The following is a 27748-nucleotide window of genomic DNA, read 5'->3' on the forward strand; positions in this document are numbered from 1 at the left end:
ACTCAAGTCCCATCCGAGAGAAGAGGAGGAGGAGGAGGAGGAGGGGAACTCCGGCGAAACGGTCCCGCCGGGACGGGGTATCGCAGCGGACGGGTTGTGCTTTAGCCACATAGTTTGAAATGGACTCACGGTGCCTGATCTTGTTGTTTGGTCGTGAAGAATAACATCACGGGATCTGGAGGAAGGGGTTCTTGGAGTTGCGGTCGGTCGGTCGGTGCATTTCTGTTTGTGATGGAGTGAGTGAAAGAGAGGGCGCACGGTAACTTCAGCCTCGCCATGAAATCAGTGTTTTTCAGCCGCTTCTTCATCCTGCTGCCCTGGGTCCTTATTGTCATCATCATGATCGATATCGACAGTAAAAGGACGATCCGGGCTCCGGCAGCCGCTCGGACCGGCAGGGCGCAGCGGGCGGCCCGGACCGGCGCGCCGGGGCTAGGTGGCGCCCAGAACCAGTCCGCCCTGCCGGTTATCTACGCCATCACTCCGACTTACACCCGTCCAGTGCAGAAAGCGGAGCTGACCCGCTTGGCCCACGCCTTCCGCCAGGTGCCCCGGTTCCACTGGATCGTAGTGGAGGACTCGACGGCGCGCACGGAGCTGGTGGCGCGCTTCCTGGCCCAGTGCGGGGTGCCGTACACACACCTGCATGTGTTCACTCCTCGCAGGTTTAAGCGCGCCGGGATGCCGCGCGCCACCGAGCAGAGGAACGTGGCTCTCGCGTGGCTCCGGCAGCACCGGAGCAGGCGGGACGCCGGCGTGGTTTTCTTCGCCGACGATGACAACACCTACAGCCTGGAGCTGTTCGAAGAGGTGACCCTGCCTTTCATGTGTGATCACTGTCTGTCCTGCACGCTCCTCCTCACCTCACTGGTGACCGCCTGTCACGGTGCCACAGTTAGCTGAGGTCCATCACTTAAACTTTCCTCATCTTAAATATGAATTTAAAGTGTTAAAATAAAAGAAAATATTAAAAACATGAGGTGGAAACACACGCAGGAGTTTGCAGCTTAATTGCTAAAAACGTGACATCAGTGGTGGAGGAAGATAATACTGGAGTGTTATCAGCATTTAGGCTCACAAGCAGCACATAGGTCTGCATTATTTGACTAAATTAAAAGTTAAATTCATAAGTGATAGCGTTAAACACATCCCAGTGATGCTGCTCCAAACCTAGCCCACTTGGTCTGGTATGACCAGTAGCTTATGGTGGCTAATATTAGCAAACGTTTAGCAGTTGTTGCAGAAGACAGTTCACTGCCTTTAGGACTCTTCTGCAGGCCTACTTGTGCTGCTGTCTATATTTTAGCATTATGATTGTCTTATAATTGCCACCTGTGGCAACAGCAGCTTTCTCTCAGCAAAGGTTAGGTAGACTGGCTTTAACGTAGCAGAGGTACTCATTATGCAGAGTGGCACCTTTGAGACTCATATTATTATATCACTAGATTACTATTAATATTGCATGGCAACAAAATTGAAATGTGTATGTGTAGACAGATGAGTTAAAAAGTACCTGAAAATTAGACATAACTGCATTACTTGACTAAATACACTCACTACTTTCCAAACAGCCCTGATAAATCTCAGAGCCATGCCTGCACACTGCATTGCGAAGGAGCCACAGATTTAGTTATTGATGATAATAGAGGTAAGAGCTATACATGTAACAGCTATCTGAGCCCATTTTGATCACAGTGTCAGCACTATGAGGCTTATTTCCCCGTGTCTCGCTGTATTTGTGCTGCCATAACTGTTACGCTCCACAGGAAAGGTCGTTAGGCATTCCCAAGAGGGATTGTTTGAAAGGGAATCAAACATTCACCAGTTCTTCATGTTGATGGGATCCCACTGGAACCTTACTAAATACACTGGGGAGGCTCCAGACCCCGTTTCAAAGCCTGCTTGCTTCACACGAGAGGGTGTTGTTGAAGCAGCGTATTGTAGTAGTGAAACTTGTAGATCTACATGGACGCTTGGTACTGAAGGAATGTTCTCACAGAGAGAGTGGGAGCTGAGCGAAGACTAAAATGAGTGAGAGAAAAAACAGACGAAGACTAAGAGGGATGACAGAGAGATGAGAGAGATGGATTGTGGTGGTGGTGGTGGTGCTGGTGTTTTGGTGCGCCAGGGCTCCTAGTTACTTCAAATCTTTATCTTTATCACCATTATTTATGATTATTTTATTTGCTCTATCTCGCTGTGTGTATGTGTGCATGTGGGTGTGCGCGACTCTCTGCTAGAGTGACGCTGTTAGTGGTTGGTAGTAATACAGGTCTTCTTGAATATATTATAGATTTTGAATTTTCATATTTCAGTTTTTTAGTTTTATGCTTTTCATGTCCCTAAAACTGTCCCTAGACCAATACGAGACCTTGAAAGTCTTCTGATATGTAAATACTGATAAAAACATATCGATTAGCTGTATTCTGCACGTCTGAGTTGGGCAACTGGCTAGATGATGTGCCGTTATCAGCCTCTCATACTGGCAAACTGACACCTCCATGTAACTCAAGCCTATGTCTGAGAGTGTGTGTATGTTAGTGCGTGTGTGCATGTGTGCATCTCTTTTCCCATCGCTGTTAGCGATCAGCGGACCTTTATGTTGAGACACACAGCTCCAGGTAACAAAGAAAGACTAGCCAATAGCAGCTGCAGAAGCAACAAAACAATCCTCTCACTCTCATAAATGCGCACTCTGAAAGAATGCTTCTCTGATTGCTGATTGCTCGCTCTGATTACTCCCATTCAATGATAGCTGTCCTCAAATCTGAAATTGCTGCAATTTGCTCCAATAATATAATGTTCAGAATGCAAAACATGTGAATATAACTTACCCGATAACTCTGCACTGAATGATATCATAAAAACTGAAGGAATATGCTGCAGTTTATCTGATCGTAGCACTCTACAGCAGAAGCTCACAGTGAGTGATTTAGTGACTGGTGAGCTTTGGCGTGCGTTATATTCGCCCTTTGCAGGATTAAAAAAAAATGAATGCATGTATTGCAACGTGTTGATTTGAGAAGGCTTTTTTCTTCTACTTTTGAAAGCAATCTCTACTCACATCTAATATCTGTTCTGCAGGGTAAACCGACGGCACGTTTACACGAAGTGCGTTTGATGCAATTTATTTGAGCTCTGCAGCTTTTCTTCTTTTTCGTTTGGTTTGTCTGGACGTGTGAGAACAAAGCCTGATGGCTGCAAACGCGTGTCACACGTCTTCCAAGAGAAGTCTGTTTCATCAGAAGAGACAATCTAGCTACTGGAGAAATGCATTAAAAGGGTTTCAGGGCTGCAACGGCTTTTTTCAACTGATCTGACAGTTTTTCCCTGAATCAATTGTTTAATTTATAAATGGTTAGAAAATAGTGAAAAACGGCTGTCAATATTTCCTAAAGACCAAGAAGTTGTAAATTTGCTGGTTTTGTCCGGCAATAATAGTCAATTCACAATGATATTGAACATTAAAAAACAGCAAATCTTTGCCTTTTAGAAGCTGGGAATTATTTTATAAATGACTTGAATGATGAATCGATTATCACAACCACACAGAATAATTTTCTGTCCTTTTATGAATCGATCAATCAATGAAACTTTTGCATCATGCTTAGCTTAACATACAGACAAATGACCCAAAGGCCTTTCCAATCAATCCCAATGCAGCAAAGTGCATTTTTCACATTGGCTCAGCCTGAGGAAGTCCAGCTTTGATTGGAATCACATGCTGACTATAGGTGGCTTTTCCCACTACTGCAGCCCTGAATGCAACAGCAGTGTGCTGTTGCTGAGTCTGCTCTGACACATAGTCTCATTGTTAGAGTCTGTGCCTGTGGCTTGGCGTAAAGAGCATCTGTTTGATATATTGATAGCACACTGTCTTCTCTCTGTCCTACTGCCTATTTCATTACCCAGCTCCTCTGTGCAGGTAATGGCCCGTCATTGAGAGATAATAGGCCGTCATACGGCAGTAATAACCTGCAGAAACTGTCTGTGGGCTTTAGACTGATGGCAGTAACTGAGCTTATAGTGGGTGGCAGCTTCATATTAGAAACCCTTATATCATTTCAGGAAGAAAAATGAGCTAACAGTTTTGCAAAATATTGTTTTATCATGACCTTTTGGAATAATATGTTTTACAGTAATCCATTGTGACTTTTTATGCAATGCCACTAATAATTTTGAAAAAATAGGTATGAAAGGATAATCTCAATTTTCTCAAAAGCATCTCGCAATACCGCCATATGTACACTATGAGAGTTATGAGTCTCCATCCTGGCAATAAAGACATACCTTGATAGCATTGCTACACAAAACCCACAGTCCTCAGCCTATTTATTTCCCCTGCTCACTGTAGTTTTATAGGAAACTGAGGGACTTGACCAATCATTATAACTACAGTTAATATAGACACAGGAAGATGTTTGTAATTAGAATACTGTCTATAGAGATTATGCTTCACTAAGCGCAGCAGGAGGAAAAATAGACTTGAAACATTTACAGTGCATACTGATAAACATTACTGTATATATAATATGCCATAATTAGCTGAGAGGCTGGTTATCATCTGTAGTCAGTGGCCAGGTGTGGCCTTAAATCAGCCTAAAATCACGAAACACGTTTAAAACAATATACCGTGATGTAAAGCGTGTCTGTTCCTGTAAAGGCAAAAGACAGACAGATAAAAGCACAATCTACAGCAGTGCAGGTCACATGCTGTAAAAGACAGACTCAAGTACATAAGAAGTACGGTTCAGGTAATGACTGCACATGCTGTGTACAGTGGCAGTAAAACACGAAGCACAAGCTGTAACAGGCCCGTGTTAACAGTTGTATTGATTAAAATAAAAAGGGTTGTGTTTCGCCAGGTTCCTTTGAGATGTGTGACTGAACAGCGTGGCTGAAACACCTCCTGTGAGCCGCAGGAAGGACCAACATCAAAAACGGCTAACAACAAAATGCTGCCAATGTGGACGCCCCTTAAGTCAAATAATTGCTTCTTCTTCCTGTTAGCTGTGTGTGTTTGTTGCTGGTGTTGTGTCCTTTTAACAGGCCAGCACCTTCCACTCCTCCCCCCTCTTATCTTAAACCTAACTAAATCATTTTGTTGCCAAAACCTAAACAAACTATGACTGCGATGTTCACCACGTGACGATGAAGGTCCAGTATGACGAAGGTCCGGTACACCTGTCGCTTGTCTGCAGTGGTGATATGTCGTTTTTAGAGTCATTGGCAATCAACCTATTCAGTGGTTTAGGTATAAGGACATTCCGCTCCACTGTGGCTATTCATGGAAACACAGAGAGGGAATATCCTACTAAAAAAGATGGGACTGTGTCGATCTCAGTCAAATGAAGCAGGTATCTTGCTAACTCTGAACACACATTGTACTTAGATTGATTTCTAAAAACCCAGTTCTACACATTTTACACTAGTAGACTGGAAACTTACATTTTCATTCCTCCAACATTAAAATGTATCGGTGTTATCCTCCCATGGCTTTCATGAAATATTAAAATTTAACAGCCTGTGTTAAAAAACATATTTGGAAGTAGTTTTTCATGGTGGTTTTTCATTCTGCTCTTTAACTCGCACTGACTCAGCAGAGCAGAGACGATTGTAGCAAAGAGATGTGTACAACAAGTAGAATTATGCAACTTGTCATTCATATAATTTAGACATGATCATAGATTATTTTGAGGTGTTACATCCATCCATCCATCGATTTATCTGGCAAAAAGAAGTATTTTTTATTCGATACTTTGATTTTAACCAATTTTATTTTCATTCCAGTAGCTGCTGGAGAGCAAAAGGCAAAGCGTTTCTGACCTGCACGTTCCCCAATTAACAAATGTGGAACCCCAGCTGGGACAAAATCTGCCTCAGTCTTGACTCTTCAGTTGCTGATTACATGAAAGTAGCCGCCCAGGCTGTTTCTCCCCAAGAGTGGGTACAAAGAACCGCAGAGTAATGAGCAAAATGTGCCCCCCCCTTATGAAAAAAACATTGGGACGTAGCAAATGTTCAACAAGCCTCCCTGCGTCCCCCTCTTCTCTCTGGCGTCAGAGTCAGCGCAGGAAGTCAGGTGGAAAGGCATTTAGCATTAAGAGGTCTCAGTTTGGCGTGGTTTATTATGCACACGACACGTTACAGCTGAGTGGCCTCCTAGCAGCCGAAAGAGTGTCGGAAAATGCAAGACTGCTCATTTAATGCCATCCATGAAATTGCACCTTCACCACTCAACACCCCCCAACAACACACACACACACACTCACACACACACTACTTCCTGTTGGTTCCTTAGGGTGATTTAGCATTTTTCCCTGAAGTCGCAGTGGGTTGCCATCATGTGGGGCTCCCTCTCTTTAAACTACATTAACAATCCCTTTATGAAGTTGGAATGATCCAGATCTTGTATCACCTTTAAAGACACTCACAGTTACTCCCAGAAATGTATTCTTATGAGGACAGCTAAACAGCAGTTAAACTGTCATCGGACAGTAAGACTTCATGTAGAGCCCGAATGAATGAAGTCTTATAGGGTTAGAAAGTCCCTAAGCCACAGTGATGGCTTTTGGGTTAAATATCCTCAGTAGCACAGTGGAAGGATTTCTGTTCTGTGGGGGAGAAATCAACAGGGAACAAGATTTGACTTTGGCAGTCCAGTAACAAAAAGTAGCTCCCTGATGCTCGATAATGCAGGTGCATGCTTGCTTCAGTTTATTCTCCGTTCAAGGTAGAGTGATAGACGTGAGACACAAGTTTGTATGTGTCACTTAATTCATAGCATCAGTTTATTACAACTGTGTTCTTATTCTCGTAGGTTTGGTTAACAAAACATAACAACCGAGTTCAACTCCGACTCCTGGGAACAGATCAATATCAGTAAAAAGTCACATGGGGCAAGACATAAGCTGTTAGACCCCATTTACACACAAGCTGCGTGTAAATGCATCCAAGAAGCAGTGAGGATAGACTGAAAGCTTACTGATCAAACCACATCTGGAGATGTTTTGAGATGCATTCTAGTCAGATGTTAAAGTGTGAATGTGTCCATCTCTCCAAGACACATGCTGCACATGATCTTTGCTCCTGCCATGGTGTAACTAGTGTCCTCTGTTCCTGTGATAGCAGCAGCTAAAATCACACTGAAATAAGCTGTTGTTCTCTGTCTCATTAAAGCAACAAGGAAAAACAACTCCAGCCATTTCCACCCACAGGATCAAATACAAGGGGCATTTATCTGATCCCAGATCAGTTCAGCCACAGAATGAGCTGTATGGGCGTGGGAGCGGCGTGAGTTAGAGCCCTTGAAGGCGATAGGACTTCTATCCCTCTCGTAGCTCATAAATACGATTCATTCGTGTGTTTGTGTTAGCTTTGATGTTAGCCAACACTAGCGAAACAATTATAGTTATAATTAAGCTGCTGAGGTGCAGGAATTATTTTTATTCTGCTGTGTCCTGCGATTTGAAAAGAAGCCGAGCTGATTATTTCACCATTTCAGAGTTAGATATTGTACCTACAGTGTATTCTCTGTATTTGCTGTAGTTGTACGCTTGCACAGTTTTTCTTTGCATAATGGATTTATGGTTTGGATAATCTGACTAAACTGTTGCCTTGTTTACAACATCTGATCATCTGACTGCTCATGTTTCCTCATGATCTCAGCGAGTGCAGTGTTGATGTGACCAGTAGACATGATGGCCAAAGCTTCAAAAATAAGCCCAAGTTGTGATAAACCTGAGTCATCTGATGAAACTACTCGTGAAGCTCCTCTGTGTTGATGTATGAATAGCTGATCAAGAATATTTACCAATAAGTGCATTAGTTTGACCCCAGTTCTGCCTGTCCGGGGTCAGTTACAATGGAGGAAGCCATTCAATCTTGGCTGAGAAACAAGCTATGGGGAAAATTAAGCTGTGCTTTTTTTTTTTCTTTCTTTCATTCCTGAAAAGCTGACTCTGGGAATGGAGGCTTTTTCAGCTGACGGCAGCATGGCAGGGCTGTGTGATTCAGCTGCAGCAGCCTGTCAGCCAGGCAAGACTTTCGTCAGACCTTTTTTGAATAATTGAACTCCCCCGGCCCTGAGAGCTCCACAGCAGTCACAGCGACTATTTTAGGGAGCGGGTACTTAGGGAAATGCTCTGTGCTGAAGTGTGACTCTGGGACACCTTTCCCGACAGGTGCTGCACGGGATCTACTGCTCATTTCTTAGTTCAGATTGGTGTGAGGGCTTTTCAGGTCGTGTTTTAGTGGTGGAAATCCACTGCAGTGCTGAAATGCAACTGTGAACTGAGGGTTCAGAAACTTTAAGAAAATGCTGTTACACTTAATTTCTTTGATAAGTCTTTGAAATTAATTTGGATTTTCATTGTACTTTCATACTTTTAATAATACTTTCAATATATTTTTCTCTCTTATGTTATCCTACTGGGGAGTCAGTTGTTATTGGGGAATTGGCTAAAAGACTTTCTATCTTCAGAGGAAATGGTCCAAAGACATGCGCGCTAACATTAAGGATACATTTGATGTCCAAGCAGCAGACTGCAGACCTGCAGAGAATCATGGGCCGATGGGGGGTGGCACAAAGAGAAACTGCTGGGATAAAGGGACCAGAGTGAAATGGGAAATTCAATTTCCTCAAACCCCTATGAGCAATTATCATAATTACATAGTGTAGTGGGAGAAGCAAGGATGGGGGGTGTAATGTCAGGGAAGCGAAGCAGAAAGGAGATGAACCTCGGCGAGAGAAATTGACCGTGGTTGGGTTGGTGGGAGGATAAGAATGGGGGAGAGAGGAAGGTGATGGGAAGGTTGAAGGCTTTCGAAGGCCAGTGTAAATGTAAAAAGGTGTCATGCACCAGCTCTCTGCTTACCTTTTTTTCCTGCATTTTCAGTTGAACTATACGCTCCAATACTCCCTCATCAAAACCTCCTTGTGCCCTGGTTCACCACTCTGTGTAACAGCATGTGTCCTACATTTCCATATGTTAAAAAGAAGCTGGTATTCATTAAACTTCTGTTATTTAAATAAAACTGACATTGACATTTTGTCATCAGGGCTTGTGACAGGCAATATCCTCACTCAGAGGAGATTCTGTAATATCTCGGAAATTGTGACATTTTTCCATGAATTTTGGTGGGCGGGAACAACTGATGAGATCTTTTTCCTTCGAGGATCTGTACCTGGGGTATTGGTTTTCCTGGGTTTTATTGTGGAGGCAGTGGTGGAGCTTTGTGATCTCCTTTGTAGTTGGTGAATGCTTTCTCCTATTCCAGTGTTATTGATTACTGGCTGTTATCCCTGATTTAGTATGAGTGCAAAATTATAATGAGCTTTAAAAGGAACAATCAACATTTAGGAGAATATGCTGATTTGCTTGAGGTGATGATGTTTGTAATATTGAGCCTACTATATTGGATATAGACTAAGTATCACACAGTACAATTCAACAGCACTAACAGCAGTCAGGATGTGTCTAGCTTAGTTTAGCTTAGCATAAAGCCTGCAATCCGGGGCAAACAGCCAGCAGGGCTCCAAAAGAAAAAAAACGCATCTACTCCACACAATGTGTCATTTTTATGTAAAATACACACACAACTAATGGGCCTACAGAAACCCAAATGTAAAAATAACATGATTTTACCAAGTAGCTAATACTTACACTTATACACTTATACTCACAGGGCATCATTAGCTATAGCGTGGCTTTCCAGAAACAGGATTTGGTCTCTATGCAGGCAGAACGCTTCCTCACGTGGCAACATCAGGGCGTTGAGCTCTGAAAGCTTCACAGTCAGTGTGCCGACTGCTGTTTGTCCAGATATGGTTCCACCATGTGGACCCACCCAACTGCCCGGAAAACTACACACTGTCGTTTTTGCATTTCTGTGTTATGTTCATGTTATGTAGTATATTCCGTCTCACTGGACAGAGCCAGGCTAGCTGTTTCCCCTGCTGCCCGTTCTTATGCTAAGCTATGATAGCAGATAACAGACAAATGTTGAACTACTTTATTAACAACACATCCTCATATGTAAGTAACTGAATCAGTTTATTAGCCAGGGACTCCCAGAGCAACCTGATCTCATCAGTGTGCGTACAAATAACACGATGACGATTCAAACGACATGCATTTATGTTGGGGAGAACCATCAATAGGTGTCCTCACCTTGTTAACATTGAGAAACAGTTTGCTTAACTGTAGACTACAAAACTACTTGGTTAGATGTAGGAGAAGATCATGGTTTGGGTTATAAACATTACAGTTGTGTAAGTTACACAACTTGAGTACTTGAATGAGTTAAAATGGGTCAGTGTTTGCTTTCAGTTTATCCTAGGACAGGAACAGTGGTCTCACTGGTGAAAGTCCTGTCTTTGTTTGGCCCATCTATCCACCGTCACAATCACTATGGCAGCTAGAGGGGGGATTAATAATTAATATAAATACGGGTCATAATAACCTACCTCTGGTGTGTTTTTTGGTGAGGCTGGGCCGTTCTTTTAATGCAACCCATAATACAAGCATTCAAAATGAGGAGGGGAATAGTGATGTGTGACCTTTCAGAGGTGAAAGGAACCAGCTGTCTTCAGCCATAATCACTGCTTTGAGACAAAACCTCTGGGTTTTACCATAAATATTTAGTTATGTGAATAAAATGACGTTGCTTTATGTATGTATATATGCACAGAGACAGAAACACTGTGACATTCCAGTATATTAAAGGTTTGTGGATATTGTCACAGAAATCACTCAGTTTTCATACTCGTGCAAACACTTACACAACCACACACACACACACACACACTCAATAACACTCCACCGCTTTCATCTTCTTTCATATAAACCCATAAAGCATTCAACCTGCACACATACCATGCACCATTGCATCACAGTTTCATAGCCCATCCCCAGCCTCTCTAATTTGATTCATTCATTCTCTCCCAGCTCATTTCTTCCCTCCCTTCTCCGATTGCCTCTGCCATGCATATTAATAACACACAGATAAAAATACGCTTGATTAAAATCACACCCGGCCCAGCCACCCGAACGCTCGTCCCGGTGCGCAAACAACACAATGACGGCTCTTTCTCCAGGGCAGGAGGCAGGAAACGAGAACATCCATAATGGATTTCATATACTTCATCATTAAGAGTCTCTTTGTGTGTACACACAATTCACTCCTCACCTATTTGTTTGCAGGGGAAGGAGTCAGAGTTGATTACCCGACTGAGCCTCAGTGCTCTGAGACAGAGTGCCCTGGCTGCGAGTCAGATGAAATGTGATTCCTCTCAGCGCTGTATTTTTCACCCCCAGCTTTTCTTTTGTTTACTTGTAAATAGCATGCGTTTACTGACGGAGCTGCCCGTGCTGTAATTTGTCAGGACTTCGAGGTTCTTGTGCAGCCGGCTGCATCTGAAATAATTTTTCATGTGTGGCTAAGATGAATTATTTTTTATCTCAGCGCAGCGTCTGCCCTCTGGTGAAGATATCCATATTGATAATAAGACAGGAGCTTTTGTGACACATGGCAGTGTCCGCTGGTGGCTCCAGCTATACAGCTCACTGATGTCCAGTACAGAGTACAGGTCTGCACAGATTCATCAGTGGAGCAAAATGAAGGCAATGTGTTGACATCAGATCTTATCACATAGAAGGATTAAATGATATTTCCTATCTGTGACTTCAACGCCCATACCTCAAATATTTTTCACTCTTCATAGGTGGACTGGATTGTGGACCTTTGGACTTGAGTCACATGACCAGCAAACACATAAATCATAACTCATCCAAGACTCATAACATCGAGTTTAGGACTTGGAACTTGACTTAATTGCCTAGACTTGAGACTTCCTTTGCAAAACAATGACTTTATAAGTGTCCTATATACTAGTGTTCATGGAAGGCAGCCGGTTTGGGGCCCAGGTCACACAGTACCAGTGCTTGTCGTCCTCTCTGATCCAGACCATACGTTGTCATTCTGTTTCTCCACATTGTGATTTCATAAGTGTAATTTCTGTCTATTCTGTGTATACAACATGTCGCAAGTCCCTCCACTGCCTTTCCACTGCCAGCCTTTTCTTTTCCCCTTGAAAGGCTTGTTGTGGGTTTGGAGTTTTTCCTCACAGCAGATTTTGGCTTGTCATAGCAGGATAAGTAAAATTGACATGAAATGAGTCTCTAAAATGTGTTCGTGTAACATTTGGCAATAGAAAAAAATAGTAAATGGTACTTCACGTGCAGAATAAGAACATAGTGTGCAATTTAGCATTTAGCCCTCACAGAGAACCCCATTCAACTGAATGCTCGAGTAATATACGTTAGGATCCCCAGTTGGTGTTTAACATTTGAAATAGAATTGATGTCCAATAAGGAAATGATTTGCCTAGAAGCAGAAACCAGTGAACTACGACTGTTTTCTTCAGATTTAAATTGTGTAGCTGCTTCAAAGACAATGAAAAGGAGACTGAACGCGTGGATCCAAACACTTTGTTGAGTTTTTACACCCCGAGGAGAGATGTATTCTTGTAGAGACGCACCAGAAAAGAAAATATATTATCTCCAGAAAATCCCGCTGTGAGCTCGCGCAGCAACCTTTACTGATTTTTCTTCTCTAGTTCAGTCCCTGTGGGGGGGCTGCAGAGCTGCAAGCTTCTTGATGACACACCTGATCATATGGGTGAACTCTGTCCTTTTTGGCTACCTGAGAGAGCTGTTTGTGTTCTCAGATATGGGCTGGATCACTGTTTTCTGTGGGAACGATGCAGGATTTATAGCTTCATTGAGACCTTGATCCTAATCTGTGGCAACACAATGCAAGACTGAGATCAGGCACAGCAGCAAGCTGTGCTTACATACTGATATTCCTCCAGGAAGGACTGGAAACAATATCCAATCCAATCCAATCCAACTTTATTTATAAAGCACTTTAAAAAACAACCAAGGTGGACCAAAGTGCTGTACAGAAAAAAATAAATAAAAACAGAATAAAAGAAATAAAATACAGTAACACAATAAAATAAATAACAATAAAACAATGAATAAAAAAATGGAATAAAATAATAGATACATTCAACATCTCAAAGTGTCAAAAGCCAGGGAGAAAAGATGGGTTTTCAGATGGGATTTAAAAACAGACAGAGAGGAGGCCTGTCTGATATGGAGAGGCAGATCGTTCCATAGTTTTGGAGCTGCTACAGCAAAGGCACGGTCACCTCTGAGCTTGCGCCTGGTTTTTGGTACACTCAGGAGCAGCTGATCAGCTGACCTGAGAGAGCGGGGGGGTGAATAAGGCTGCAGCAGCTCAGAGAGGTAGGGCGGGGCAAGGCCATTGAGGGATTTAAAAGTAAATAAAAGAATTTTAAAATGTATCCTAAAAGGTATTGGCAGCCAGTGTAGTGAGGCTAAAATGGGAGAAATGTGCTCACGTTTGCGTGTGCCAGTTAAAAGACGTGCAGCAGCGTTTTGCACCATCTGAAGACGGCCGATGGAGGACCCACTAACCCCCACATAAAGTGCGTTACAGTAATCCAGCCTAGTGGTCACAAAGGCGTGGATTACTGTCTCAAAGTGCTGCCTGGAAAGAACTGATTTAATTTTGGCCAGCTGCCTCAACTGGAAGAAGCTCGATTTAACGACAGAGCTAATCTGATGGTCAAGCTTGAGATCCATGTCCATTTTGAATCCAAGGTTTGTGACGGTGGGCTTAATATACTGGGACATGGAACCAAGATTTACAAATGGGGGCCCACTGGTGCCACCAAAAACCATCACCTCTGTCTTTTTTTCATTAAAATTTAAAAAGTTCATAGCCATCCAGGCCTTTATGTCATCGAGACATCTGAGTAGTCGTACAACAGAGTGTTCATCCCTCTTTTTGAGAGGGACATAAATCTGACTGTCATCTGCGTAACAGTGGAAAGAAATCCCATGCTTCCTGAGTATGGAGCCCAGTGGGAGCAAGTAAAGAGAGAAAAGAAGGGGACCTAAGACTGAGCCCTGTGGGACCCCACATGTGAGACGAGCAGAGGAGGACACAGAGTCACTAAGGCTGACACAGAAAGTTCGATCAGCTAGGTATGACCTGAACCACTCGAGTGCTGTGCCCCTGATACCCACCCACTGTTTTAAACGAGAGATTAAAAGTTCTTGGTCCACTGTGTCAAATGCAGCAGTCAAATCTAAAAGCACAAGAATAACACAGTCACCAGAGTCAGTGGCTAAAAAGATATCATTAAAAACTCTGAGAAGAGCTGATTCAGTGCTGTGCAGGGTTTTAAAACCGGATTGGAAGACCTCAAGAATTTTGTGCTCTTCCAGAAATGCCATTAGTTGTCTGCAAACTATCTTCTCGAGGATTTTTGAGAGAAAAGGCAATTTGGAAATAGGCCTATAATTTGCAAGAACAGCAGTGTCTAGTCCTGGTTTTTTAATCATAGGCTGCACTACTGCATGTTTGAAATTTTCGGGGACCACACCTGAGGACAAACTGCTATTGATGAGTGACAAAACAGAGGACCCTATAGTGGGGAGAACCTCTTTGAATAGTCGGGGAGGGACCACATCATCCGGGGAACCTGAGGGCTTCAACTGACCAACAGTCTTCTGTAAGGACGACAGAGTTTCAGGCTCAAACCTGTCAAAGACAGCAGAGCAGGGCACACAGACTGAAGAGTCATATGCAGGGGGTGAGATTAAAGCCCTAGTGGAGGCAACCTTGTCAATGAAAAAGTGAAGAAAATTTTCACACACAGCAGGGGAGGACTCAATACAGACAGTTTGAGGGGCATTGAGAAGCGAGTCAATGGTCTTAAACAGGACACGAGGCTTATGACAGTTAGAAAGAATAATCTCAGAAAAATATTTCCTTTTCGCATCTTGCACAGTTTTCTGATAATGACGCCAGGAGTCCCTTAACATTTGAAATGACACCTGCAGTTTGTCCCTTTTCCACTTTCGCTCAGCACTACGGCACTCGCGTCTGACAGCACGAGTTGTGTCATTCAGCCAGGGTTCAGATTTAGTCCTGGACTGCCTGGTTTTTAACGGAGCCACGGTGTCTAGAACGGTTTGGCAGGTGGAATGAAATATGTCACTAATATACTGATACAGTCTTTGTTCTTGTGTTCTTCCTTTTTAAACCATTTCTTTAGATATCTTTGTCATTTTCGTACCATATTATGTGATGAATACACTGCATTGATTTCAAATAGCTGCATCCCAGCCTTAAAAGAGTTTTCCTTCCCGCTGTATCAAATATTTGTACGTTGCTTTAAAAATGTGGATTTTACTCAACTTCCCCTGTAACATAAGTATTAAATTGCATATAAACACACACACACACACACACTTCCCAAAATAGAAGCCTAGCTGTGCAGAGGATTACATTCGAGGTTGATTTTTTTCTTTGACTCCACATTCTCCCAACATTGTTGCAGTGTTGGTAAGTGTTTTTACTCAGATAAAGGCATAAAATCTTCTAACAGTGAGAATCGGAGTGGGAGTCACTGTTTTGAAATTGTGAGAAGTGTTTGAAATCGGTTTTGTTAGCAGTAAAAACACGAGCTGATAGTAAAATCAATAAATAAAAGACTGGCTTCCTGGCTTGCCTCTGAGTTGGCGGTAAACAAAAACCCGAGCCAGAAACAGAGGAACCAAGTCACTGGTCAGCATTTAGGCATCGATATGAAAGAATGAATGCACAGCCGCGGTCACAGCAGCCAAGTCAGGAGACTAAGTTCTGGAAGGCAAATTCAATAAATCTCTACCCCCTACATGAAATCCAATTGCTGTTTATCATGAATTCACAATGATCTGTGGTCAGCCTTCATGTGGCTGCTGCCGGCCATTCGTTTGAGGCCGATCGCACAAATAGCTCTTTGTTTAACCCTTCACTGCTGTTGATGTGCAGAAGGAACTGCAAGTCATGTGCCATGAATGTAGCATCTATGTGCAGCAGTCATTGCAGAGCAGATCCCATACGTGTGTAACCTTTTCTGGCGTAGCTCCCAGAATTTGGAAAACGTGCTGCTTCTGTTTAAAGGTATGGAATTATTTGATTCAATTCATTTGGATTTATTTATACAGCAACAAATCATGACAAAAGTTGTCTCGTTACACTTTCCATGTAGAGCAGGTCTAGTCCATGCTCTTTAATGTACAGAAGCCCAACAATTCAACTGCAAGCAAGCACTTGCAGTCGGCACTTTCAAGTCGCTCTTGACTTTTCATTATTTAAACAAGGCTGCAATCTTTACCTGAAGACACATAGACTTTTTGTCGCGTGGCTTGATATTACTGGACATCAGAGTCGAACATCTTGCAACTGGGCAGATGGGTTAATTAATAATGTTTTGCTAAAAAGTATAATATTGATCGCATTACATTTCTTTCAGAATGTGTGTGCTTTTGCAGATTAGTGCAATACAAAAGTCATTTCTACCAGGTGCTTGTGTGAGGGCATTCACTCTGTTCTTTGCACAGCTCAGCCACTTAAACCCCCTGAAACTTCAGCCATTCTCAGTAATCACCCTGTACCTGCTGTCGCCGCCGCTCTTCCAAACCAAATCAACCTGGTTTCAAAACTATCAGAGCACATTCTGAACGATCAGCTTGGTTTGGTGGGCCTCCATTTACACATTCATTATTGTATGTTGGGCCTGGAAGAGTTGTCTGGAGCTGCTTCCAGAGCGGTTTATCGGGTGGTGTGTGATGAGAGGAATGACCCAGTTTCATTTGCTCACACCATTTACATGTATATGGTCTCTTCCATGCATGATTGTCTCATGGTCTGTCCTCTCACACAGCATTCGAAGTGGCAAAAAAAATGTTTTTTTTTGGTTGGAATCATATTTGTTTGCGACAGCGAAGTAAATTTGCTCATATCTTACTGTCTCCAGTTTGCTTTTGGTGTATTTTGAAATGCAAACTGGGCAAAGGAGGGAACAGAGTGTCACAGAGTCCAAAGCAGAGACAAGAGACATCATTTGCAGATAGTCACGAGACAGAAGCTGACTGTACACGTGTGCTGTACATAGTGTATACATGCATATACTGTACATAAGCACCACACGCATATCCATTCCGCATGTATTACTTTGCACTGTGTCGCCCAAGTGTTTACACAAAAACTTGACATGCATATCAACATTGTACGTCGTTGGTCGTTATATTTAAGTCATGATTTTAGTTTTGTTTTTAACCTTTTTTTTTTTACTTTGTTCGTTGGCTTGCTAACTGACAGTTTGCTGAATTTCACTGTGCCACTTTCTGGTCTGTTATTTGCACAGTGCAGCTGACCCTTTTTAATTATCCGTGGCAAAATTTAAAGCATCCTTTAATGCAATGCAACACACTCCTATTAGCTTCAAATTGGTGATAAATAAAAGAAAATGCATGCGGTTCTGAAGATCCAGTGACGTAGATTATGATAATTAGAATATATCTACTGTGGCGGAGTCACAGAATATAAATATCTTGGCATGTGGCTCCATGAACTGTAGATTTGACATTTTGTCAAAAACCTGAACGTTGACTTGGCTTGTAAAAGCAGCTTTCTCTAAGATATAAAAAGATGATTGGAAATAATTTTCCTCATTTCTGTCATTTTCTAGAAATGCTGCTGCCTCCACTTTTACCATTCAGCTCTTTGGTTCATTAATGGAGATAATTACAGTATTGCAATGTACATCTCTAATAATGGTTGATTTTCATTTCTATAAAAAGCTCTTGTGTGAAAGCTGTCATCTTTTATGCCGTTCTAGAACTTGGTTGACACTAAATTTAACCTCATGCTGAACTTGTTGACTTCTCATGAATAATAGAATAATAAGCAAATCCACGTAAAAACCAGAAGCCTTAAACTTGAAACATCAAACTGTTCTTAAATACTGGCCTGTGCCTCCATGTAACTGCTTTAATCGCGCCCCTGTGTCTTTTAACTAGTCTCATTGCATCTGTTCTCGTGTGTTATTTGGTTTATTTTTCGTTGTACCTGTATCAGGACCTTGCTGTATAGCAGCTCATACTGTCTGCTCACCCAACCTAAATACAGGTTTAACTACAAGTCTGTGTTGCAAACTTTTCCTGTGCCAGCAGTAATCTGCAGATGGTGGCATGAAAAGCAGCATGTGCTAAAGCAGTCGCCACCGAGCAGAATAATGTACCATCTGTTGAAACACTGTCACCCCCACAGCTTTGTCTGGCTCCCGGCAAACATTTTGACATTGAGTTGTTGTTGATACGACGGCCAGCACCGATGTTGAAAATGAAAACTGAGACATCTGTAGTGAGCTGCTAGGACCCAAACACAGTATGTTTCTGATAGCAGATAAACACTGACTACAGAGCCAGTTTGATATGAGTTTTTCGTATCCTCTTATCGTGTTGTTAAAATGCTGTGCTTGATTAAACTGATGCTGAACTTGGACATCCCCTGATCATTTGTCATGCGCTTGCTCTGTAGCTGAACTTGTCATTTTAATGGGGTTTTTATCGTCAGACTCTGTAACAGGAGGATCTGGAAGGTCCTCAGTGTGATGTTGAGTCTAATGTGACACTGCCACCCTGGATAGACAGACTCACTTTACACAGATAACTGTGCAGCTTGGCCACAGTCCAGGTATAATGGAAAAATGAAAGCTGTAAAAACAAGTAGGTAAGCAGTATAATGTGCTGTTGATGTAGCCTGGCACTGCCAGCCTGCAGCTTTCATCTCACCCGTTTAATGCAGTCTGCAGAAGCTCAGCGGGCATTTGTTTGAGACAGGTGCCATTTTAACTAGGCTGTACAATGGATTATTGACATCTTACTCCTCCATCAGATTCTGATTGGTTGAATGAACAAATCAGTTCTGAGAGCTGGCAGTGGTCTTTGCTTCTGATTTTGAGATTAGAAAAACAGCAGCGAATGTGAAAATGATTTGTTCTAAACCACTAAAGGCAAAGAAAGAGGCCTTTCCTTCATAGCTGTAACATATAGTTAAAAGTTGCACCAGTCATTTATTATTTTAGAAAGCAATAGGTCAAGTGACTGTGTAATGTGAAAGCATATCACATGACTACAGTTCCCCTCAGCTCTAAAGAGATTTTTAGCGTCTTTCAGCTTCTTGTTTTGATTCCACCAGCAGTTTCACTGTTGTTCATTGTTGTTTTCAGCCCGTGGTGGCATGTTATCGATATCCGGCGTCTAGACAACTACCTCTGACGTGGATGATGTCATTACCGAACGCCGGGCGCTGCGAGCAGCCAGCCACAACACGGCTGACTCTGCGGCGGTCGGCTACGAATACGCAATAACGAACCATAGCTGTGCCAAACTACAGCTAAACTAGCCGACCGCCGGCTCAGAGGGGAATAGCACCAGCATATCATAACAAAATATTGGAATATGAACAAGTTTCGCCGCAGATTATGCGTTTATAGAGGCTGCGCATGGATGCCCCGAGTACTCGCATTATACGGATATACACGCCGCTCCTCTGGGGCTAATTTCTTCAAAACGACTCCAAATGCCACCAAAGTTGTCTATGTGAGTAAATGGTTGTATTTAATGCTACAAATAAGGTCCAAGTTGTAAAAAACGAAAGTTATCCTTTAACCGAGAGGACGTAAACATGTCATGGCTCGTTCCATTATGAGCACAAATAAAACTGGTTGGAATGGGTTTGAACTGCATAAAACTGTAACATGGGCTCATCTGCCTGACAGTCAGTGCTGTCAGATGCTCTTCTTACGGTGCCATGCAACAAAAACATGACCGTATAAAAGGTGAAGCGACTTTACACGAGCTCGAGAATCGCCCAGGCACTCCAGAACTTGCATGACTAATACGTTATTACTTTGTGACCTTTTCCAACATGATCGAGTGTAAAGACTCATTAGGAAGTTACACTCTGCTAGTGTTGGCTAAAGCATCCAGTGAAGGAGCTCTGACCTTCAAGAGGATGTAAACAAACGATCATGTTTTCTTCACTGCAGAGAGAAATTGATGATATTTCAGAAAACTGCACCTGCGTGAAAACGGAGAATTCCTTGATATGACTTTTGAAAAGTCTGAACACTGAAAAGACAACAGACAGATGTGTTTCTGAATATGTTGGCATACCCATGGACCTGTTTCCATTCTGACTCTCTAACAATGTGAAACCGTACTCGCCGTTGAGGTGCAGCATTCAAACCAGGGGATCATTAGCAGTCAAACTAGGACTTAAGCACTAAGCCAAAATAACGATCGTACTCCAGGAATGATCTGGGAACGACCAACAAGCAGAGTCAGCCTCCCTTTCTTCTTTCTCTCGTTCTCTTTTCATCTGTTTTTTTCTTCTTGCAGAGGAGTCAGAGCCCTTTGAAAAATGACCTGAGAGAGAAAGGCAGGCAGCAGTAAAAGAGAAACAAGGGGGAAAGGTTTTAGCGTCACACAGGCAAACTCAAGGGGCCGCAGTGTTAACGGGGAGAGGGCTGACGTCACCCGGGGGCGCCGGCAGCAGAGAAAGGCGTGTGGGGCGAAAGAGGTAGAAAGAAGGAGGGAAACGAAAGAGCAGGCAGTCTTTTGAAGTGCAGGATGCAAAGATAAAGTCATCACTGCGCGTCATGTTATTTATTGGAAGATTAATAGTTACAGTAATCATGTCTGACAGGCTGATATAAATAAATATCAATTTCCTGTTGTTTATCGCATCACTTTAGCACATCAGGGGTTCACCTCAGGAAAGCTTTTACATTAGCTGGTTTAACTCCTAGTTGTTGCTGTGAAGAAGCTCCAACCCGGCAGCGCAGACGACTACAGAGTGTGACATATTTGTGTCATGATTAGCGTATGAATTCTTGAGTTCTTGTGTTTTGTGAGGTCGCGGTGACCTTTGACCTTTGACCACCAAAATCGAATCAGTTCATCTGTGAGTCCACATGGACGTGTGCGTGGTACAAAATAGTTTACACACGAACCAGAGGCGACTGCAGTCGTCAGTCAGACTCTGAGCTGCATGTTCGTATAAACGTTTTACGTTTTCGTTTAACATTTTCTTGCCTTGCAGCTTTCTTCTCCAGTTTCTCTTCTGTCATTGAGCTCTGGCAAGGTTCGATACGCTCTTTGCTTGAGGCAGACATCCTTTAATTGGGCTGTCAATGGCAGACTGACAGTTCTTCCCATCACTAATACATCAGCGTGAACCTTTTCATCATCTGATTGGATGCTCGCTGGACATTTCGCGGTGCCGGAAAAACACAGCAAGAATGTTAAATTTCTCCCATGTTATTCACCAATCAATACATGGTAGTTGAGATAAAGTCTTTGGGGTGCTTTTAATTTTCCGTGGATCATGTAATACACACAGCTATTCTGTGGGCTTTGGCTCCAGGTCTTATCAGAAGGAGCAGGAAAAAGCAGATAGCTAATTGTGTGATATCATACCCGACCCCTTCAAAATAAAGATCAGATATATCTGAAATGAACAATCTTTGACTTAAAACTGGATAGCTGTTGAACTGAACATCAAAGTGATAGATACCTAAATAAATTTCTGCTGATACCTATCCAACCCATCGGCCCACTTCTGCCCTGTGTGCTGTTCTGTACCTACACTCGGTTTCCCGGGGCTTCAGAAGCCAGACCTCAGTGTGATGTCTGGGCGCAGTTATGCAGCGCTGCCTTCTGATTTGGTTTTGTTCTGTTGTTTTGTCATGAGCGACTGGCTGGAGGCTGTTTGGTTGCGCGATGAGCAGCAGAGTCTGAATGAATGGGCTTCAGGGTGGCCGGGGTTGGAGAACAGACTCACACACGCACGTATGCATCCACACACGACGCCAAGATACAGATGTCTCATAGTGGAGGACAAAAACTCAGCCGTCCTAACACAGCCCCACCACCACCACCACCCCCTGTCTTTTATCTCGCTCTCTCTCCATCTCATTTACCGTCGCACTGCTTCTGGCTGTGTGCAGATTCACTCACTATGGAAATGGAAGGCAGCTCCATGCAGCACAGTTTTATTCAGGCTTCTGTTCAGTTAGCCACAGACTCCCTACACGCTGCTCTTACCCACATTTCAGATGAAATTAAGGATCTCTAATCACTCATACAAACTGACGCGAGCAATTCATTTTAGAGCTTTCTGGGGTTTTTCCACTTTATCGCGTCCGCTCAGAGTGGACATCGCTCCTGGACTCACACATCATGTCCGGTTTGCTTCGAAAACTGGATGCGGATCAGAAAAAAGTCTTCGATGGCGTCAGGACTCAAATCAAAGAGCCTTGCAAATGTCAGAGGACAGTGGACAGCTCTGTGTTCGTGTGGACCAGCCATCTTTACGCTTGAAATGCATGAAAATGACACATGTATGTGCTCAGCCTGGGTGGAGGCGGTTTACACTTTCCTTCCTCCTCCTTTGCAGATGCGCAGTACTCGAGGAGTGTCTGTCTGGCCCGTGGGATTTGTAGGCGGCAGGGCGTATGAGCGCCCCCTGGTGTCCGGAGGTAAAGTTGTGGGCTGGTACACCGGCTGGAGACCGGACCGACCCTTCGCCACCGACATGGCAGGTAAGGAGCAACTCCAGTAACACATCAAATTACTCACTGTTCAATGCTGTGTTAAGAAAACTGATTGCAGGTTCGTTTTTGCAATCGTTATCCACCAAAATGACCAGAAACAGAGCTTCAAAATGCGGAAAGCAGCATATTTGCTCTTGTTGTCGCTTTCATTTCTTATTACACTAAATAATTCTAATGACCTCCACGTACATAACAAGCATGGCATTTTTATCCACGCTGCTGGTAAAGTGCCAACAGAGGAATATCCTCAGCATTTTGTTCATTGAACACGGATGCTGTAGCCTCTCTGGGCCTCCGATAAGGCTTTAGAAATGTGTCTGGTTTTCTTAAAGGAGGACTCCAGCGATTTTACACATGAAAATCCGTTGACTCACCAGGAGGAGGACCACTCAGCCCGTGAAAACAGTTGTGTAACGTTTTCTCAGGCTCTGGATGAGCTTCGTCAGAACAGTCTGGCAGCAGGATGACATAATTTTGCATAATCCAAACTTGGAATAAGGCATAATTAGGTGTCTGTTCATTTGCTGCTTGTATTGTAAGACGAAAAAGATCACATGAAATCAAACACTTCTCTGTTTTGCAGTGTATGATTGGGTCACATGTCACCCCTGTCTCTTTGTTGCTCTTTGCTCAATTGTATTGAACACAGGATTGTTAAAAAATGGCTCTGGCCTGAGTAGAAGAGGGGATTCATGTCACATCTGGTAAAAACTTGGTGAGTGAAAAAGAAAAATAATCATGCAACTTGCTCTGGTCCGGAGTCTTAAATGGTGGTGATAATAAAAGGGTTCCTCTTTTTAGTTCCCTGCACTTTGTGGAAACATCAAAAGAATTTATTGAGCGGTTCATTGATTACAGAACAGCTGAAGTGAACTGGATTGTTTTGGCCTGCTGGCTGTCATTAGAGCGGAGAACAAACCAAAACAATACGCTGTGCTCTCTCTTTCTGTGGCTTTACCTGAACAGATCAGACAGCTTTTCTGCCGAGCTTCTGTTTTTTTCCTGGATTAATTTACCATAAAATGAGATCTGATCTTTTCAATTGAATTTTCTGACTGTTACTCCTTCACACAGGAGCTGCTGTGCAACTTTGCTTGATTGTTTGTTCCTGAGATAAATCACAAAGCAGGATGGCAGAAAGTTGAATAAAGCTATTGTGAAAAGCGACAGATTAGATGGGATCAGAACTGAAGGAACGCAGTAATCTCACAATGAAAGTGCGAGGTTTCAGGAAACTCATCGCTTTATGTGTTGTCTCAGAAAGACTCCCCAGGCCTCAATGTAAATTCAGTTCAGTGTATATGTAACAGCGATTTCTATCTATATACTGACTGCAGCCTGACTGATGGTGGATTTTGGGGGTGGATTTTAAAAAATATCGACATGTAGCATTTTCTCTTCTGTACTTTGGGGAGGGCCTGGACAGCTGCTTCTTTCTGCTTGCAGTCTTTCTGCTAACCCAGGCTAACCAGCTCCTGGTAGCTGCAACCTCCTCAACACACAAACATAAGAGTGGTATCGATGTTCTCATCTCACTCTCAGGAAGAAAGTGAATAAGGGCATTTTCCAAAATACTGAACAGTTCCTTTCAGCAAAGAAACAGCAGAAATGCTCTGGTTTTCTAAACAGTGTCATTGCAGTTGTGATTGTAGGATTGCACCTATTTCCTTACAACACCTGTTCTCTCCGTAGTTATCGTCATTGTAATGAAGGGTAAAGACTGAGCAAAGCTCTCCATAAATCTATTTACATCTCCATATCTCCAGTGTAAAAATCCAATCAGAGGTGTGATCAGCCCCAGCTTTCCCTCTGACCTGAGAGCAAATAATTCATCACACTTACCAAATAATAACAATCACCGCTCATTTTCCCTCCTAAGCCACACATACGCTGTATTTAGACGCTCTGCTGCAGACACTTTACTGTATGTCGATAAATGACATTAAAAGTGTTGTTTTATTTCGGATGCAAATGATGATTTGTGCGCTTATCATTCTAAACACATACGGCGTGTGGACACAGCCGAGGGCACTGCTGCAGAGCACACATGCACTCACGCTGTCGAACACACGCATGCAAAGGTCTGCCCCTGGGATTAGTGTTAATTAAACCACGATAACAAGCGCAAGCCTCTATTTTTCTTTCCTACACCTTTCCTGCTCCGCCACGGCCAAGATCTCATCCCTCCGTCGTCCTCCCAACCGTCCCATTCCACCTAATCTCACTCTCACACACAAACACACACTCACACTGTAATTATCAGTCTACTTTTACACTGCACTATATAATTACACTGTCAATTTGCAACGCTAAGATTTACTGCCGGGGCTGTATTACGAAACATTTTTTCACTTTAAATTCTACAAGAACAACAACGGCTGCGCCCAGCAAACGGCCCAAACTTTATTCACTCTTAAATTATTATTCATAGGATTTACAATGGGGTGCCTGCAGAGTGCTGAGTGAATGCCAGTGCGTGTCCTAATAGTATTGTGTTATACAGCGCTGTATTGTTAGCAGAACACTAAAGCCTCCCATCTATTGCTCTGTCTCATTTAACTAAACCCAGTGGAGCCTGGACAATGATGGTGTGGAGTACTATTCACATCAGTGTGTGTCTGTGATTATAGACATGTACACACACACACACACACACACACACACACTCACACAATTACTAGATCATGCATCTATTTGAAAGACACACGAGCATGCACCTGCCAGCACTTGAATTGATATGCATATATGCACGCATGCAATTTTCCAGAAGCATGCTGCATCTTTGCAAAACAGGCCGAGTGAGTGTATGTATGTATATTTATGTACACGGCAAACACTAAAACACACAGAAACAAAGGTGCGCGCACGCACAGACAAACAACACAAAGACAGTTGTGCCGTAGTTGAAGTGGTACTTGTGCCGTGGGAGTGTTCCGTGAAGTAGAGACCCAGACTCGTTTAACCCCCAGTAACCCCAGTGTTTATACCCTGCTCCGGAGATGAGAGGGGCCGAGAGGAGCCGAGAGGAAGATAGAGACTGTGTGCAGCAACGGTTAAAGACCCCCTCCTCCAGCACTGAAGTGCTGACAGTTGAAGTGAACAGAAGCAGCCGAACAGGGGGGGGAAACACAGTGTGTCACTCCTAACCAAATATAAATGAAGCAGATAGAGGATAAATGTTGCAGGTCACAAGTTTTTTTTATCATAACAGTAAAATACATTTTAATTTGCTGGTTTGACTCTGACTTCACAACGTTTGATTACCATGACTGGGTTTGAAGGTGGTCCTGTCTTTCAGCTTTGATCCTGCTGAGCAGTAAGATGGGTGCATATGACCATCTTTATAATGCAGACCTGAGGCAGTGCAAAGTGCCAGGAAATGGACATCCGTCCCATACAGCTATTTCAGAGTGTACTGTAAGGAGCAGTGATGTACTGTACAGTTGTTGGATGTTTAGCTGAAAGGGGGATGTTGCTCGAGGGGTCCACCATTGGTGCGTCACTGTTTGAATGCTGCTCTGCACTCTGATTTCTGGATGGAGGCTTCATCCTCCTCGTCTGATTAAGCCACTTGTTGAAACTCCTGCATAATTTTGGTTTGCAGATTTCCTCTTTGTTCACTGTTATTCTAAAAAGTGTTTTGCCACACAGCATTTTAGCATATAAAGAAACTGGAAGAAACCAGTACCAGGATCTTGATTCCCGATATTAAACCCCTCTCCCTGGATTACCAGCAACTAACCAGTGCTTCCTCATGTTTTATTTTAGACTATGAGCAGATACGGCGGTACTGTCTGTTATATCATGAGTCAGCTTCTTGGAGGGATGTTTTGGAAGCCTGGGTTTGGGTTTACTGTTTTTGTTCACTACAGAGTTGTCCAACTGTAGTCACCATTAAATGAACATGGTGGATTGTGCTTGCCTCAGTTGGTGCCAGGTACTTGTTGCCGTGGTGTTTTTCCACTGCAGGTCCCAGTGGTGACCTGTCAGTCAAACTGTCTGGGCGACACTGTGGCATCTTTCTCTTTGGATTTTCAGTTGTTTGTCTTTATTTGAAGCAAAAAGAGAAACCTGTCTGCTGCAGGATTGTTCTCTGTGTTTGGGTGTGTGTTTGAGTGTGTGGGTGTGTGTTTAGAAGAGCAGATATACACGTTCCCTGAAGTGGATCGAAGTATAATTACTGTCGTGTTATATCAGCTGGTGATAGAGGTTGCCTAAACAGTCCATTTATTGTTGGCTTATAATTTTGACGTCATAATGTCCCGAGCGTGCCTCTATCTGTTTTTGCCCTGGAGGTAAACTCCTTTGTATTTCCTGTCAGCCTGTGAATTGAAAATAAATCACAGGGTGATAGGATGGAACGGAGATGAGAGGGGATGAATGAGCAGGGGGGAACAAAAATAAAAATTGATTGCATGTTTGCATGTAAACCTAGAGGACAACAGAGTGATCACATGGCTCCCCCAGGCTACCAAAGCTTCAAGTTACTCCACAGAAAGGCAAACCAACATATCCAGATCAGAACAGACCTATTATGTGTCATTTCGTGTGTGATTTTGATATTTTGATATGTGTACAGCTGGAACTTCTGGCCTGAAGGAAAGATCAGAGCGTCTGTGAATACAGCCCCCAAAGTAGGAAATCCAGCCATTGCTTTTAAAATAACGAGCTGGTCAATGGCAAAGTTTGACCTGGCGATGTCACTGGGTGAAAGGTGAAGTGGTCGACAAAATCATAAATCATTCACTGATGCTCAAGGACATCCACCTTGAAGGAGAACTGCACAGATTTTACACATCAGTCTGGTCTTAGCTGACCACATCTCTGTAGAGCCTTGCCGACTGAGCGCGACTCACTTTTGGTACCGGGTGCTTTTTCTTCACTGCAGCTTCAATGTAGGCGGGATCTTTGTTGCGTGAAGCTGTGAAACTTGAATGCCACACCATAGGAACAATGGAGGATACTGAAGGATATGTTAGGGACGGTGTTCTTGATTCTCAGTATGTGGCCGCTTGTCACAGCAAGGAGACAAACTTTGTTCCTGAAAGGGCTGAGGGCCGTCATTAGACCACTAGTGCCCCTTTGTGACCAAACAGCTCCAGGTACTAAGGAGATACAGGATCAAAACTCAGAAACTAAATCTTTTGTGCATTCCAAAGAGGACAGAGAGTCATCATGCTGTTCTTTATCTGTACTGTGGTG

The 27748-nt window shown here is 43.1% G+C and overlaps 1 protein-coding gene across 1 annotated transcript in view; it reads left to right on the plus strand.

Annotated features, from left to right (window-relative positions):
* Positions 1 to 276: 276 nt before the first annotated feature.
* Positions 277 to 27748, plus strand: part of b3gat2 (beta-1,3-glucuronyltransferase 2 (glucuronosyltransferase S)) — a 42065-nt gene continuing 14593 nt past the window's right edge. Inside the window, exons 1-2 of the mRNA XM_041947716.1 lie at positions 277 to 810; positions 22390 to 22534. Of these exons, the coding sequence (XP_041803650.1) occupies positions 277 to 810; positions 22390 to 22534 (679 nt within the window). The remainder of the gene's footprint in view (positions 811 to 22389; positions 22535 to 27748) is intronic.

This window comes from Chelmon rostratus, chromosome 11 (assembly GCF_017976325.1).
Source record: "Chelmon rostratus isolate fCheRos1 chromosome 11, fCheRos1.pri, whole genome shotgun sequence".
In the NCBI taxonomy this organism is placed as follows: Eukaryota; Metazoa; Chordata; class Actinopteri; order Chaetodontiformes; family Chaetodontidae; genus Chelmon; species Chelmon rostratus.